The sequence below is a fragment of the Felis catus genome, chromosome C1 (genome assembly GCF_018350175.1).
Source record: "Felis catus isolate Fca126 chromosome C1, F.catus_Fca126_mat1.0, whole genome shotgun sequence".
NCBI lineage: Eukaryota > Metazoa > Chordata > Mammalia > Carnivora > Felidae > Felis > Felis catus.
In genome coordinates this window covers 53,836,250-53,853,717 of record NC_058375.1, presented here as the reverse complement: position 1 = coordinate 53,853,717, position 17,468 = coordinate 53,836,250, and the positions used below count along the sequence as shown (strand labels likewise).

General features: G+C 41.8%; 1 protein-coding gene across 7 annotated transcripts in view; it reads right to left on the bottom strand.

The window, feature by feature from the left end:
- Positions 1-3,614: 3,614 nt before the first annotated feature.
- Positions 3,615-17,468, bottom strand: part of AK4 (adenylate kinase 4) — a 73,182-nt gene continuing 59,328 nt past the window's right edge. For all 7 annotated transcript variants that reach the window (XM_023258782.2, XM_023258784.2, XM_045035965.1 and 4 more), the window contains 3 exons: positions 14,958-15,130; positions 11,575-11,693; positions 3,615-9,444 (listed from right to left, as the gene is read on the bottom strand). In XM_023258782.2, coding sequence (XP_023114550.1) covers positions 9,330-9,444; positions 11,575-11,693; positions 14,958-15,130 — 407 coding nt within the window. In that variant the 3' untranslated portion in view covers positions 3,615-9,329. The remainder of the gene's footprint in view (positions 9,445-11,574; positions 11,694-14,957; positions 15,131-17,468) is intronic.

The window sequence follows — 17,468 nt, the reverse complement described above, 5'->3', positions numbered from 1 at the left end:
TAGACAATTAGGCTGGGTTTTTTGTTTGTTTTGTTTCAAATGAAGAAACGCAACAGAGGGTCTTATATAGATAAAATACAGAAGATGGTTCATTCAAGTCTCTAAGCAATTTTGGCCTGCACCCCTTCTCTCTGACCCTGTCACACTGATACATTGTTTCCATATTGCAGTGGGTGCATATGATATGTCCAGGGTAGTTGTTATGTCTGGTGGCCAACATGTCCGCAGTAGTCCGATACGGTCAGTGCACCCAGGATGGTTGATGCATATGACATAGTGGATCTAGAGTGGTCAGTGTATGTGGGCCATTACTGTGACAAGAGTGGCTGATCTGTTCCGACTGATCTAGATATGTAGCATTCATTTTGGTATCACTGATTTTTCCTTGTCAGGAAACCTTATTCTTTTCTCAAGGTACATGACTCTAAACGGGGGAATGCAAAGTGTCAGCTCCTGGTGTAATATGAGATCTAATCTTCCATGGGAGGGAAGAGACTTATCAAAAGGACTGGCCACAGGATTCTGGCTAGGAGAAAAGCTGGCCACTAGAGAGACTCAACACTGCTCAAGTCTAGTTACCTCCAAGTGGAGGTGTACCCTGACTCCTGGAATTCCTGCCCAAGGCCACAGGTCCCTTGATTGCACAGCGCTTAACTGTGGTCCCTTTGGGCAACAAGAGTCAGAATGAGTAAGAACAACTGAGTAATCAAAAGTGAGCACTTGGAGTGAGGACTTCATTCTACCACTTACTGGGTGAGTGATCTTGAATAACTTAATTTCTCTGAACCTCAGGTTCATTACTTCTAGCTGTACATAAGGCTTGGCTTATTGCCTGGCACCACAGAGCAAACCCTCAATAAATTTTAGCTACCTCCTATTACATATGCATATATACACATAGATGTAATTGTTCCACACACGTGCGTTATATATACATATATATATATACATACACACATATTTAAAATACACATACACAGTTTAAGGAGGTTTCCTTAAGTATGGGTATGGTTTTCATTTAATTATTGGATGCTTACATATTCACTGGCTGAAAAGGATTAAGGGAAAAAATCACACTCAGTTGAACTCTAGGGTAAAAAACTCAAGTGATTTATTTGAATAGGTGGTATCCTCTGACAAACCACAATTCTATACAACTACACAACTTTTTTTTTGTTCCTCAAAGTTAGACAATCCTCACCTTCATACTTGTTTGCCTTCACATATCCTACCTTCTTACTTCATAGACATCTATCGAGCCACTATGACCCTCATTCCTAACCTCTGGTGTGTCTCTGTCTAAACCATTAGTCCCAGATTGGCTTAATATAGTTTAGCCTGTGCAATGTATTTGTTGTTGTCATTGTTTTAATTAAATTGAATGACCGGGTAGCATTGCCAGCATCCCCAGGAACAACAATTGGCTGGAGCTGAGCAGTGACTCTCCCTTGAGGAAAAGCAGTGCACTGCTGTCTCCACAGCTTCTGTCACTTCCTACGGCCTTATACTCACCCCCCGTTTCATTGTTGTTTCCAATCTCTCCCTGGAGACATTTTTTTTTTAAGTTTATTTAGAGAGTGCATGTGCACATACGTAAATGAGTGGAAGAAGGGCAGAGAGAATCTCAAGGTGGCTCTGCACTGCCAGCGTGGAGCCTGGCACAGGGCTCGAACATATGAACCATGAGATCATGACCTGAGCGGAATGCTTAAGGGCTGAGCCAATCAGGCACCCCTCCCCTGGAGACATTTAACCCTTCTTTACTCCTGTTATTTTTTTTTTAACGTTTATTTATTTTTGAGACAGAGAGAGACAGAGCATGAACGGGGGAGGGTCAGAGAGAGAAGGAGACACAGAATCCGAAACAGGTTCCAGGCTCTGAGCTGTCAGCACAGAGCCCGACGCGGGGCTCGAACTCACGGACAGCGAGATCATGACCTGAGCTGAAGTCGGATGCTCACCCGACTGAGCCACCCAGGCACCCCATACTCGTTATAATCCAACCATCCCTTTCTGTTAAACTCAGTCACACCTTACTTCACATCTGTAGTACAATTTTATCATGTAAATCTCATGAGTCACTTTCTGGCATAGACTCTGTACTGTCTACTACAAACAAAGTTAAGACCAGGTCAGTACAACTTCCCCAAACAACTCAATCTTACCTTTATCTCCCCAGTCCTGCTCCATACCTGTCTGACCTCCACCTGGCCTATGTGCTCATACTTCTGCCCACATACCATTCCCTCTGCTTGGGTTCCCTCTTTCCTCCATCACTCAGCTCAAATATTAGTTCTTCCTTGGTCTAGTTGGCTGGCTGAAAAAGTTACTACATCTGTATATTCTCAATTATAATCCAGTGAATAATCCCAACAGTTATGTATAATTATCTAAATATATTTCCATCTCCTCCAGGAGACTAAGGAAGTCAAGGGCAAAAACTGGGTCTTATTCATCTTTGCAACCCCAGAGCCTAATAGTGCTTGATAAGAGAATCAAAGTTATAACTAGATGACATGATATACTAGTCTTGGGCCCATTTTCTATCAGTCAGCTTGAACTAAATTATGCTGTTGTACCAAATCCACCCAAATCCCAGGGGATGAGAAAAACAAAGGTTTATTTCTCATGCACAGTACTAATCCATCATGGACTAATCTTGCTCCACGTCCATTTTAGGATCCCAGTTGAAAGAAGAGCCCTAGGAGACCGACAGTCTCATTGGAGAAGGAAAGAGATTGGTGACCATGCTCTGGCTCCTGAAGCTTCCGCTCAGAAGTGGCACACTTCATTTTTGCTCATATTTCATTGGCTAAAGCAAGTCAGTACGCCCAAACATAAAGCCAATGGGGCAGAAAAGTAAAATTCTCCTAAAGAGTGAATGGCTTTAACTTTGATACAATCTACCACATAGCCACCATATCCGGTTCACCTTCTAGGGGCATGGAGGCCTGTGGGACATTTCCTCAGGCTTCTAGGTCAGTGAGCTTTGGAACCCAGCTAAGGGGAAGCCCCTGCAGGAGACAGGAGAATGTGAGGTTGGGAGAAGCCAGGGCATCCCCCATCTCCCCCCCTCCCTCCCCCCCCCCACCCCCCAGTTGCAGGAAGGCTTCTGCAGAGGCTGGCTGTATTTCCTCCATGACTCTAGCATCCAGCAGCCAGGTCTCCTGAGTTTCCTGCTTCTGCTGAGTTGGCCCTTGACACTATGATCTTAGACTCACATCCTCTGATCCAGTCTCCTAATCTGCAAGGTAGGGGGAGAATCTACTCACATCATCCAGTTGTTTCAAGAACAAAACTAAAGAATGTTTATGAAAATATGCAAAGAATGAAGTGCTAGATAAAAAAAAGTGCTTGATGTATACAAAGTGAGGCAACATGGTGTTGCAGAAAAGGAGACTGGGGATCATAATGCTTAGGTTCATGATCTTGCTCTGCCACCAACTGTCACCTCATCCAGGCAACACTGTGTTCACTATTTTCCTCATCTGCAAATTGGAGATAACAATGTTGATAATGAAGCGGTCACAGAATAGTATAAATGTGAAGAGCTATGAAGATGTATACTCTCAAGTGTAAAAAGCAATACAAATGTTAAATTAATTCACTAGTTATAAGCAGGAAAAAAAACTTTATTTCTATCAAATTAAAAAGTAGGAATCAATCTTCAAGCAAGATAATCAAAATAGTCAATAACAATTAACAGTTAGGAGAGCATGTACAGATTAGACTACAGGTTTAGATACTCTGAATTAAGCACATACACCCAAATCAAGAAGGCTGACAACTTTCACTGAAGAAAAGCACTGACTCATCGTAAACACACAATTTCTGGGAAACTGGAGCTGACTTTTCACAGGACAGTAAACCGAAGTGACAAGTTGTCATTGGCTTAAGAGAACAGATTTGAGCTTGAGAGGGGTCACAGTGAAACGCCATTGTAATGCAACAATTTCCCCAGAGATCTGTTCATCTCAAAAACAGGAATATATAAAAATCAGTAGTACAAATTCTCATAAAACTAGAAAAACCCTCTAAGCCCTAACACCTTGGAGCTTACATAAAGACTGAGTTTTTTTTTTCTTCCCTTTACCCTTCTCTAAATTAAATACAAAACAGTTTGTTTTTATTTAGCACATTTCTGACTTCACAGCCAAAGCTTTAAAATGAAGAAAGGTTTTATGAAATGGAATTAGACACACACCAACCCCAGGGAGAATCACAAGGTGCACTTGGTGTAACTTGCAAAAGTTACAGACAGGAAATCTTTATTTCCAGGAAGACACATGCTGTTTCCTGGAATAGCGTAATTATTACCCGGAAGGAATGCACATCCATGCCATCCAAGGGCTCTTGTCCCCTTGGAAATGTTTCACCATCTCTCCCTCCCTCTCCCTACACACACACACACACACACACACACACACGCACACACACACACACACGCTCACTGATCAAATTGGGGGAATTTCCCTGAAGCATACGGAATAATGGCATTTATTTTGGCAAGAATTGTGCAATTTGTTAAAAGAAAGATAAGGTATGGCATTTATGAACAACTGTAATTATAGTATATCTCAACAGATGCAGGAAGTATATTTTTCTTCATAGTTGAAATACGGCTTCATGGGTTTCCCAACATCTGGCTCTTGCACACTCTTCATCTAGAAACCAGACTGGATCAGTTATATGTGGAAAGGGATGATAACTTATGACTAGACCACACTCCCATATTAAAAAAAAAAAACAAAACGAAACAACAACAACAAAAAAAACAGGCTGCATTGCTAGGTTCTCCTTCTGAGACACCAAATAGACCAGGGAGTTACTAAAAATGCAGGGGGAATTAAAAAGAAAGCAATTCATACTAAGAACACAACTTGGCCTTATGAATTGCCTCTCTGGCAAAATTAAATGCAGCAAAAAAAGATACTATGTTTTAAATGAAAGGTAATAAATGAAATTCATCAGGTAGATATGAATGTCTCCCAAGATCCTGTAACTCAGCAGAGTGCAGATGAGATATATGCTCTCTGTATATACAGTGTGCAACTACCACCAAGACCCACTGAGTGCCCACTTCTTGCCTCAGCACCAGAGTGCCAAAAGCAAAGATTCCAGGTACAATCAAATAACACTGCTTTACCTATTAATTAGAATGGGGAACTCAAAGGAGGAAAAGGTACAAAAAAAGGCCCTTTTGGATTTCTTGATTAATCCCTATAGATACATGAAAATATAAACTTAAGTGAACAGAATGATTGCAGTTTTTACACAGAGGCAAGATAACTAAAACATCTATTACGTTATGGTAACTACTGCAGATTTAATTAGACAATGCACATAATGCACTTAGCATTAAGTACCAATAAACAGGAACTACTAGGAATGCCTATGCCTTAACATATTTGAAATTTGTGGTCTTTATGACCTAAGCAGGACCCCCAGCAGGCTGGTAAGCTGTTTAAACTGCTAAACAGCTAAAGTCAAATACTGAAATCAGTTTAGTGAACTAAATTTTCTAACAGTCCTATTTATGGTTTTGCACAGGCACCCATCTATCTAAAACCATCCTGTCTCAACAACATTTTTAAGTGGTAGGTGGGCGAAGCCACAGCAGTAGCTCTTTCCAAGAATCCCCCTTATCCATTGGCTGTTATTACCTTTTTCCTTCCCTACCAAAGGGAGGGGCACACCCTGGGTAAAGCCGGAGCTCATCTGAGCTTGGCTGCTGGAGGGTGGTGGGGAGTGACCCTGGGCAGGGCAGATAACACAGGAAGCCAATCTCCCCTGGTTTCCGCCAGAATTGTGCATGACAAGCAGTGCCACATCAGATGGCAGGCAAAGGTGTGAATGTAGCATTCAGGATCATGTTAATATGCAATGTGACATAGGCAAGATGGTATGCTGGGGGCTCCATCACCTGCCAGCACTTCAGGAAGGATGTTTATCATCAGGGCCTTATTTGGGGGTGGGAGTGAGGGAGTGATTTCTCCTGGTATCAGGGAAGAAAAGTGAGTAGCATCTAACTCCCAGAAGCCCAGATCTACAGGGAGCACTAGAGTTGAAGGCGGCTGAAGTGTTAAGGTCCCTTAGGGGTACAATACCATGGATACCAAAAGCATAGGTAGGTGAGGAACATGAAGGAACCTGACCCCTCCACAGATTAGCCTGGACCCAAGCCCAGCCTATTTCAACAGCCTTTCATTTTATAAGTGAGAAGTTAGGAAAGAAGATCAAAGGCTCAGATCTTCCTCTAGCAGCTCCCTTTGCTTAAGCAAAGCGGGGAGGGGGAGAACAGTCCCATATAGAGCTGAATGTCACTTCTGCTACTTTTGACGAGGCCACTTGGAAATACGAGCAAAATCAAGCAGGCTCAGCACCCTAGGTTGGTTGGGACAGGACACAGTTAACATCCAGGAACAAACGCAGGCTGCAGAATCGGGAAAACCTGGGTGTGAGTCCTGGCTGGACTGTCTGTTGGCAGCAAGAGCCTGGGCAAGATGCTTCACATCTCTGACCCTTGTCTTCCTTGTTCATAAACATGGCCTCATGCCTATCTCAAAGGATGCTTGAAAGATTAAATGAGTGTTTGCTAAGGTCCTAGAACTTTACCTATTGCCCAAAGGCCTTCAGTAAATGATACTTATTTTATGTCTGACTTAGTGTTAAAGGATATTAAACACAGCAATGTCTCCAAGTTCTAAGTAAGTGGGAAGCCTGTTCAGACAATGAAAAGCAAAATTAATTCACAACTGGCTAAATCACAGAATATGTGGACCGGTAGGAATCTTATAGACACCCAAATTACTCTCTTTGAAGAACTGTGAAGGAACCGTATCTGTGGCAGTAGAAGAAAAACCAAGAAAAGATGTCCCTTTAGCTTTTATCAAAATATTTTCAAGAGAATTTTAATTTTTTACAAAATTACTGGAGAAAATGCCAGAGAGCTTGTTGAAGAAAATCTGAAATAGACTTTTTAGGCCACTGAACATGAAATAAGTATCATCTTTCAAAGACGCATGGAAAGGTGTTTGTCTTTTTTATTGGTCTCACCAAGCACAGGGCCCTCACCAAGCACAGAAACAGCAAATGCTGTTGAGACACTGAGAGGCTCCCACACTGACTATAACTATCTATTCTGCTGGAGGAGAGGAGGGAAGGATTGAGAACTAGAGTATGGCATCAGGGACCAGCCATTTCCCATAACTCTCTCAAAAACTCCAAAGGGAGTCTGTTAAACACAAAGAGAAGTAAAGGAAGAGTCATGTAGATTTTTCTACTTCCAAAAGGACACACACATTCCTCTCTTGAATTACCCATAAAACAACCTTAACTCTCTACTTTTCCTAGTTTTTAGAAATTGTCTCCATGGCAGTACTAGTCTAAATTGTGCAACTTTCTTCATATCAGGTTTGTTTTCTCCGTACCTGGTTCCCCAGGAAACCTGAGCTTTACCTACAGGTCTGATTTTCACCCTGTCCCCACCAACCGGCATTCAAACACGGCTCTTCTAAAGCACTAGAAGTCTATTATCATGCACTAATGTTTCACAGACCTGAACTGGGCATCTCCATTGCATACACCCAAAAAGTAACATGGTGATTCAGAGAATGAGGAGGAGACCAGTCTATTTTTCCACTAAGGTAGTCAAAGAACATTCTCACGAAGGTATAGAGGAGAGGAACTGTCAAGAGCGGGGCAGTATTTGTAAGGAAGATGCAATCATTACCATACAGAACACATCTGCCAGGGAATTGACTGGAGATTCTCCAGGACATCTTCAGAAAATAAACAATGCATTGCAACACCAGAGGCGTGCTGAAATAGGCTCCCCGCCCCCCCTTCTCTTCAGTATGAGGAGTTAGAAGTCACTCTCAGGAATAGCAAAGAACCCTCCTTAGGGACAATCACGATGCATGAAGAGGGGTATTTATTTTTAAGGCAACAGGAATAAATTTCATTGTCCTTCCCAGAGGAGAACCAGAATTACATTAGGTGGCCACCAAGTCTGGAAACCAGGCAAATCTTTAACAAATGGTTTATTGATATTACATTACAAAGAATGACAAAATTGTATCATCTATATTTCTAGACTTAATGGCCACCCCACAGAAAGCATCTTTGGAATAGAAAGAAAAAAAAATTAAGAATTTGTTTTCCCATAATCACAAAGCTGTCATACTCAGTCTGGGCACAGCTAGTGCAACATTTTCCTCAACACACAGGCTCCATTCCCTTTACCAACTATTTATAATATGTTTGGGTCACTCACAGGAGAAAAACACTGTCAGCATCAATATTTAGCAGCATTTCAAAATACATTTTTTTTGTCTTGAATAAAAAGCTAAACTATTCTTTTAGTGCAGTAATTCCATATGGTCTTATTACTTCTATACACAAGATATGATTCTTTAACATGTATGTAGTATCTCCCATTTTTCTGAAGACTCCCAAAGACTTTGAGGATTTTATTTTTTCATGATAAAAGAAAAGAGCAGTGTCAACCCATGAGGGTCAGCCCAGCAGCGTAAGTAGACCCTCTGCAGAGCTCAGTTCCTGCTGCAAGAAGCATCTGGACACCCTCCCCTCACTCTCGGCTCTTAGAAAGGAATCTGAGAGAGATAAAAGCAGTAACTATCTATTACTTCATAGTCTAGGAAGGGAGAAAACAGATGTACCAAAATACAGTCTAATAAAAATACTAGAAGCCAAATCCTTTCATTCCAGGATGTCTGAAAAAGGAGAGACTCTACAGAGCATGGAGGCAGAAAAAGGTATCACTCTGAACAGAAAAGCTAATTGTGGACAGTCACTCAAGGCCAGAGAAGTGACCACAGAGCAACTGGCTTCAATCGCACGGTCACCAGGAAGGGCACATACCAGAGAACTTGGGACAAGGCCGGGGCTACTGCCCTTGGCATTCTCAGGCCACCTGGTGCTGTGGTTCAATAGCCTTTGGGGGGGCAGGGAGAACCAGAGGCCAACACCATCACATGTTAAAAGGCTACTATGGCAACAATGTGATGGTCAGAAATCAGCTAGAGTTTGGGTTATACACCCTTTGAAATCCAGCCTGTACTTGCTTTCTTGTGAAGGGCTTGAGACGTGCAGAGACATCCTAGACATGTGTGGGTGACCCTTCATCAGAAAGGCAGAGAAGAGCCTCTTCATTAACTCTTTCTCCTCATTTGTTTTCATTTCAGTTCACCATTTAGACTAGAAAAGACGCTGCAAGCTATCCCCGCTAGCTTCTAATTTGGACACGGCACCAATACTACACATACAACTGAATGAATGACATCTTCCTGGTTCTTCATTGGGCGGGCTCAGTATGCTTCTTTGGACTGAATAGGTGTGATCTTGTTTGAGAAAAGCGTGTAAACATAGGGCCAGATTTTGTTAGTCTCCGTCCCAGAAAATTGGTGAAGCACTCCTCGGCTCCTGAAAAATAAAATCCAACACATAAACGCATTTTAGGTTCACTTTTTTAAAAAATGTTTATTTTTGAGACAGAGAGAGAGAGAGAGAGAGAGAGAGAGAGAGAGAGAGAGAATGCACAGGGGAGGGGCAGACAGAGGGGAGACAGAGGACCCAAAGTAGGCTCTGCACTGACAACAGGAAGCCCAATGTGGGGCTCGAACTGACAAACTGTGAGATCATGACCTGAGCCGAAGTCAAAGTCAGATGCTTAACAAACTGAGCCACCCAGGCGACCCTTAGGTTTCTTTTTAACATGATATTAGGGCGGGTGAAGATCCTGGGTATAAAGCATGATCTCATGGTCTGTCACACACATTGCTAAGTGCCAAAGCAGCCCCCGCAAATGTATCAACACCTGCACTTGGGGATACTTTTACAATTCTGGCATGCCTAGCATGATGCCACCTCTTCTTCTCCTATTTAAAACATATCAAAGAGGGGCACCTGGGTGGCTCAGTCAGTTGAGTGTCTGACTCTTGATTTCGACTCAGGTCACGATCCCAGGATCGTGGGACTGAGCCGCGTTGACAGGCTCCACACTGAACATGCAGCCTGCTTAACATTCTCTCTTTCTCTCTCTCCTGCCCCTCTCTGTGGCTCGCATGTTCTTAAAAAAAAAAAAAAAAAAAAGAGGGGCGCCTGGGTGGCTCAGTCGGTTAAGCATCCGACTTCGGCTCAGGTCATGATCTCACGGTCCGTGAGTTCGAGCCCCATGTCGGGCTCTGTGCTGACAGCTCAGAGCCTGGAGCCCGTTTCAGATTCTGTGTCTCCCTCTCTCTCTGCCCCTCCCCTGTTCATGCTCTGTCTCTCTCTGTCTCAAAAATAAATAAACGTTAAAAAAAATTAAAAAAAAAAAAGAAAACCATATCCAAGAATAACATTATATGGACAATACCAAATTTGCCTCAGTACACACTTTCAAAAAACAGATCACTGGGGCACCTGGGTGGCTCAGTCAGTTAAGCATCTGACTTCGGGTCAGGTCATGATCTCAAGGTTCCTGAGTTTGAGCCCCGTGTCCAGCTCTGTGCTGACAGCTCGGAGCCTGGAGCCTGCTTTGGATTCTGTGTCTCCCTCTCTCTCTACCCCTCCCCTCACTCTGTCTCTCTCTCCCTCAAAAATAAATAAACATTAAAAATTTTAAAACAAAACAAAATAGATCATTGACAAACTTTGGTACTATAAAACCTTTGTTACTTACAACAGATCACAAAATACAGGATAGATCACAGTAACATGATCAGGAACTTCTAAAGGCCTGCTAAATTATTTGGGAGCTGAAGGGTCAGAAATTGATTTATAGGGGAGGCTGTAGACAGCTGTCCTGAATGCAGTCTGCAAATGGGTTTTGTTTGGTTTGCACGCTGTTAAAAATGTTATCTGTTGCTAATAGTTTTAAAAATTGGGATTTACGCGCGCACACACACACACACACACACACACACACACACCGCCCCCACATACACACAAAGCCAGATTTCTGCTTCTCCTGAGAAATAGGTATCACTAGCCACTCTGAGTCTGAGTGCCCCTGTGGTAATAATTGGCTGAACATCATAAAGCAGCTGTACAGTTCAACTGTCACTCACCTGCCCAGATTAACACAGCCATACCAGGTTTGACACTCATTTCCAATACCTGCCTGGCCCCCGGAACCATATGAATCTGCCATCTGTACCTTATAGTTTTAGCTTTTTTTTTTCCTTTGGTTAAATTCCCTCCTAGACATAGCTAGTCAAGAGGTCCCTTCTAATCTTCCATCCAAATGACATACATGGGAGTGTCAAAATATAAACCATTATTTCAGCTCCTTAAAAAGAAAGATGAATATAATTCTACACGTAATTTTACAACCAGACAGAGAGGATCAGGTTTCGGTCCTTGTATTACAAGAATTTCAGCATAAAAGAACTGGACTATATCTCCCATGTACAACCCCCAACATTTCACCTGACCTGCAGGGAGGAACTGGGCCTTTAGGATTTATCTAGCTTAAAGAAACACTACCCTACCTCAGTCCAGTGTCCTTCCCACTGGGCACCATACTGTTTTAATTGGCCCTCCGCCATGAAAATGCTGAAGCACACTCACTTGTATAATTCAATGACTGGCTTTGCCACATCCTTGTACTGTCTTAGCCGGGCAGCAACTGCTTCAGGTTTATCATCCTCCTGCTGGACTAATGGTTCACCAGTAATGTCATCAATCCCCTACAAATACCAGAGAAACCAGTTAATACGGCCAATAGCTGGGCCATTCCATAGACGAAAAACTTTCCTATGCAAAACCCATGTATTCCCCTTTGACCCCTCCCACATGATGAATTAGGCCTGATGACAATGGTAATAGTGAAAGTAGTTGAAAAAAAGAAATAACACTCTTAACAGTATGTTAACCTTATCCATTGAGAGCTGACATGAAATCGTTATTAACTTCTCAGATCTTTCTGAACATGTTACACTGCTACTGATAAATGATATTTTCAATTTATAGTTTAAAACTCCATGCTGCCTCCCCCAACAATAAATGACCTTTAGACACTATCACTCTGGCCCTCTAAATATTCCTAAAACAGCCTTGCTTTCTAAAGTTTGAGCTGTTAATAAGGAAAATAAATAATCTCAAAGAACCAGGTGGTTTACTTAGGAGAACACTGATCTAGGAGAAGGTATCTCTCTCCTACCTCTGCTAGCTTTCAAATCCTTTTCTGAGATTAATCTTACTCAGGCTATTTTACTAGATCACATAGTGACTTGCCTAAAAGTAGATTAAATAGGCATGAATCATATACCTATGATAAACAAGAACAAACATTCCGAGAACTGAAAAGCTGCAATTCTAAGAACCTGATTTTTGACATATTTTAACCTTCTCAGGAAACATATCTACTTAAAAATGGCAACGTGCACATAAGAAGATCTTGCCTCCTGTGTCCACGGCTATTACCCACCAGGGGAGATAGTCACATGAAATAAATCTGTCAAAAGGCAGGCTAGAGCAGAACCAAAAGGTTCAGACAACTCAACTGGATAATCAGAAACCAGCTATAAATTTGAAACACACTAAAATTCCATTACAGCTCAGGGCCTTGGGTACATAATTTATGCTTATGATTTGTTGGTGAGCCCCATAATCATCACATGTGTATTCCATGGCTGTTACCCTGACACAACAGGAGACATGGGGGTGGGGGAAAGCTGTACATCACCTCTACTTTCATCTCCTTTACTTATGGTTGCAAAGCTCAGAAGTCATTTCTAGGACCTCAGAGCACCAGTGAATACAACAACTACTTCTAGAACGAGCAGAATGATGCTGGGGTGACAGCATCCCTCCTTCCAGGACAGCCTGGCCACAGTGGCTGGTAGAGGTAGCCCAGACTAGCACTTCCACTGCTGACTTTGGGGGCAGCACTGTAATAACTGCAGGTGTTCTTTTAGTATACCCAGTCTTTAGAAAGCAACTTAATATTAAAGGTTCTCAAACTTTAAGAGAATCTCTGCTTCAGCAGGGCTAGGAGGAGCTAAAATGTGAAGCATCTGTGTTGGACTTCAGTGCAGATTCAGAACCCTCTTTTCCCCTCCATCATTTTTCCCCCTCTACTAGCTTCTTGAAAAAGAAAGGAGGAAGGGACCTAATACAGGAATTCCAGAAGTATTTACTATATTTTTAAAAAGATTTCTGGGGCACTGGGGTAGCTCAATTAGTTAAGCACCGACTTCAGCTCAGGTCATGATCTCATGGTTCGTGGGTTCGAGCCCCTCATCAGGCTCTGTGCTGACAGCTCTGAGCCTGGAGCCTGCTTTGGATTCTGTGTCTCCTCTCTCTGCCCCTCCCCAACTCATGCTCTTTCAAAAATAAACAAACGTGAAAAAGAAAAAAAAAGACTTCAAAAGGCAACTAGTTCATTTTGCCCAAATGAATAAGACTCACTGGAACTTTATCAATGGCGCTCATAAGCTGGGAAGGCATCCTTACCCTCTTGAAGATGGTTTTCTGTAGTAATTATTGACTCTATCGATATTCAGGTCTACCTATTCCATACACATTAATCCAATAAGATACAACTGTCACCTCTTTCACATTTGGAGGATTAAAAATAATACTATCTGCCTCACCATAATTGGAGTTAAGAATCATATTGAACTAATTCCTATCATTACCAGAAAGAACAGTAATTCTTTAAATGAGTTCATTAACTTAAAAAGTTTCTTGGGGCACCTGGTAGCTCAGTCGGTTAAGCATCTGACTCTTGATTTTGGCTCAGGTCATGATCTCACAGTTCATGAAATCGAGCCCCACGTTGGGCTCTATGCTGACAGCATGGAGCCAGCTTGGGATTCTCTCTCCCCCTCTCTCTCTCTGCCCCTTACCCACTGCACACACACTCTCTCTCTCTCAAAAATCAAATAAACATTTAAAAAAATAAAGAAATTTCTTTAAACATGTACCTTTATACATGCTTATTTTATGTAAACATGCTGTTTTTTTGAACTTGCTATTCCTCTAGTCTTCCCCCTTTACATCCTTACTCCCATCTCTCCCATGACCCCGCCCACTTTAACCCCAGTTCTTCATCCAGACCCAGTGTTAACCATTTATCCCTGGTCTTATGAAGCCAGAGAGCACTTATAAACACACACACAAACAGATATGTGTAAAGAAAGACAGTCACTGTTTTACAAAAATGGAATCATTGTGCTATTTGCTTTTCATATTCAGTAATACACCTGGAGGAAATGTTTCTTCAGGTCAAAGTATATAGCACAAAGTCTTTCTTTTTACTGACAAGACGTAGATATTCTCTAATTCATTTAATCATCATCCCCTGCAAATGAGCATTCATTTTTGTTTTCAGATTGTTTTGTTTTTCCCTAAAATCAACACTGGAATAAGTGACACTGTGTACATGATCTTACCTGCTAGTGCTTTCATTTCCATAACCTATACTGCCAGTGGTGGGTTGAATGAAATAAAAATTTTAATGTAGGGGCGCCTGGGTGGCTCAGTCGGTTCAGTGATGACTTCAGCTCAGGTCATGATCTCACAGCTTGTGAGTTCAAGCTCCACATCAGGCTCTGTACTGACAGCTCAGAGCCTGGAGCCTGCTTCGAATTCTGTGTCTCCCTCTCTCTCTGCCCCTCCCCCACTCACACTCTGTCTCTCTCTTTCTCTCAAAAGAAACATTAAAAAAAAATTTTTAATGTACATTGCTAGATTGCTTTTTAAAAAGACTACAAATACTAGGTCTGATAAAGATGAGAGTATCATTTTTCTCAGATCCCCACCAGCAATAGATGTTATAAACTTGAATTTGCCTTCTTTGACCACTAGTGAATGAGAAATTTCAAATACATTTGGCCATGTAGATTTGTTCTTTTTTGAATCATCTATTCATATCCTTCCTATACTTTACAACCGAAATGCTGTGCCTCTTTCTTGTCAGTCTGTCAAAGGGCCCTGTATAGTCTTACATGCACATGAGGTGGATTGAAGTCCAGGTTATACACCCTTCCACTGGGAGGGTGAATCCAACGTCGGCTGAGACGGTCTTTGAGTGTTTCAAATGGAATGTTCAAAGTGATCACTAGATCCAGCTCGCAGATTCTGTCCAGGGCTTCAGCCTGTACTAATGTCCTAGGAAAACCTAAATGCCAAAAACAAAACATATCAAATGCAAGACATTTCCCAATTCCAATGACTCAATGAAATATTTTCAGTGACAGAATAATCAAATCTATACATATGTCACCCAGAATGAAGTTTTTATCAGACATCTATGTCTACCTCCTTAAATTTAATGCTAGAAGAAAATAGGCTACTTTAAAACCCAGTTTTGGCATTTGGGACACTGAAAGATTAAGGGGTCACATGACACAAGCAGAGAGTATACTAAACTAAAAAAACACTAAACCAGTTCTAGCTTTGCTCTTAACTACTCACGTAACCCTAGGCAAGTTATATCACCTCCATTTTCTCTTCTGTTAAAGAAGTGAAGGAACAAAATTATATTTGTGCCCTTTTATAGCTTTAACAGCTGATAAGTATATTATTCATAGGCTATCCCCAAAATTATATATACATATACATGTATATATTTTTTTCTCCATTCCCCACTCTTACAAAACTCAACATGTGGTCTGCAATCTAGTACAGTAACCACAGAAATGAGAAAAAGCATTTAGGAATTTTATAGCAATTCCACAGTAATTTCAAGCCTAGTGAATCTAAAATTTATGGTTGAATTTGTGGTTTTCTTTTAATTTTTCTAGTAATTTGCTCTTGTCGTATTTGATAAAAGGATTGCTCTGCAGTAGACGGGGGGGGGGGGGGGGGGGGGGGGGCGAGAAACTGGAAGCTCCAGGCTTCCCTTGGAGCTTATTTTCTAATTTCTCCAATAAGGAAAATTATCCAACGGTCCCCATAGTGTCTAACCTGTGATGTTGTTTATTACAGAAGATGAAGTTACATCTTTTCCAAAAAGACACAAGAATAGAGAGCACCAAACCTGGGGCATGTGTTCAACTCTATTGTTATGACAGGGAAAGAAAAGGCAAGTTCAAACAGAGGTGGGAAAAAGCTTATCTTGCAGGGCAGATCTCAGTTCATTAGCTATCACATGGCTAACACAAGGTAATCACAGGCTCCCAGAAGAAACTGCCTTCACATTCTTGTATGCTGTCCTCCCATGACCCATTAATGCATTTGGACTGGCTTCAACAGAGAAATAGGTTATTTCTAATTTTTTTAAATGCTTATTTATTTTTGAGAGAGAAAGAGACAAAGTGAATGTAGGAGGGTCAGAGAGAAAGGGAGACACAAAGTCTGCAGCAGGCTCCAGGCTCCAAGGTGTCAGCACAGAGCCTGACATGGAGCTCAAACCCACGAGCCGTGAGATCATGACCTGAGCCAAAGTCAGATGCTTAACCAACTGAGCCACTCAGGCACCCCGAGAAACAAGTACTTCTAATCCTGCAGCCCAGGTGTTGCCTGAGCCAATAGCCCAGCATTGTCTCCCTCCTCCCAGAGTGACTGGCTAAGCATCCTCTTCACAAAAAAGGCACCCACACACTGGGAAACTATACAAGAAGTACGTTCATGGTAGTTTTCTTTGCAGTGGGAAGATGGGGGATTCCTTTCTACTCTTCTAGTTTCTCATTTTTTTTTAATTGAGCATACAGTGCTTTCAGAATGGAAACAAAATTCTGCCCTTAAATAAAGAGCTAAGTGGATTTTTTTCAAATCTCAATGTAATTTGTTAGACCACGTTACGATTACTTAACATTTAGGGAAATGAAAGGTCAAACTGTATCTGCCTAAGGTCAAGCACACTGTGGAGACGTGGCCTTAACACTGGCACACAGTGGGCAAACATTTCCATGTAACACTAGGGTAGCTGTCTTCTAGTCTTCTGTTCAGTGGCCATACTTATTTGACCAGTTGCCTTACTTTAAAATCCCAGTTTAATTCTGTGAAATTATAGGACTCTGTCAAGCTCTGTAAACTCATTATGTAATTTTTTCTTTCTATTATGGGATGGCTTAACTGCTTACATATGAACTTATTAAGCGGCCTCTTTTGATTATTAAATTCAAAAAGAAACTTAATTTTAGAATTGGGGCTTCACAGCAACTGGATGTATCCTGGAGCTTCAAATATATGATAACTACCAGGCAGATAATAACGTGATACACTCTGGGTCACCAAGGAGCAAGATTTGGCCCCAAGTGGGCCCTCATGGCTCAATTCAATCTATGGCTACATAGGTTGGATGGTAGGCAAGGAGTCTCAGAAGAGTCCAGATAAAACCATGCCTCCTTTACTTTTGCACCAAATTCCTTATTGAATACTACACATACCCTCAACCAGGTCCTTTTTTCCATCTCCCTTTCTCCAACAGCTCACTCTAGGTCAGACTGGGGATGCTGCAGAGAGAACTTTGGTAGCAAACCTGGAGCCCCAGACTTAAGTCTATTAGTCAACTT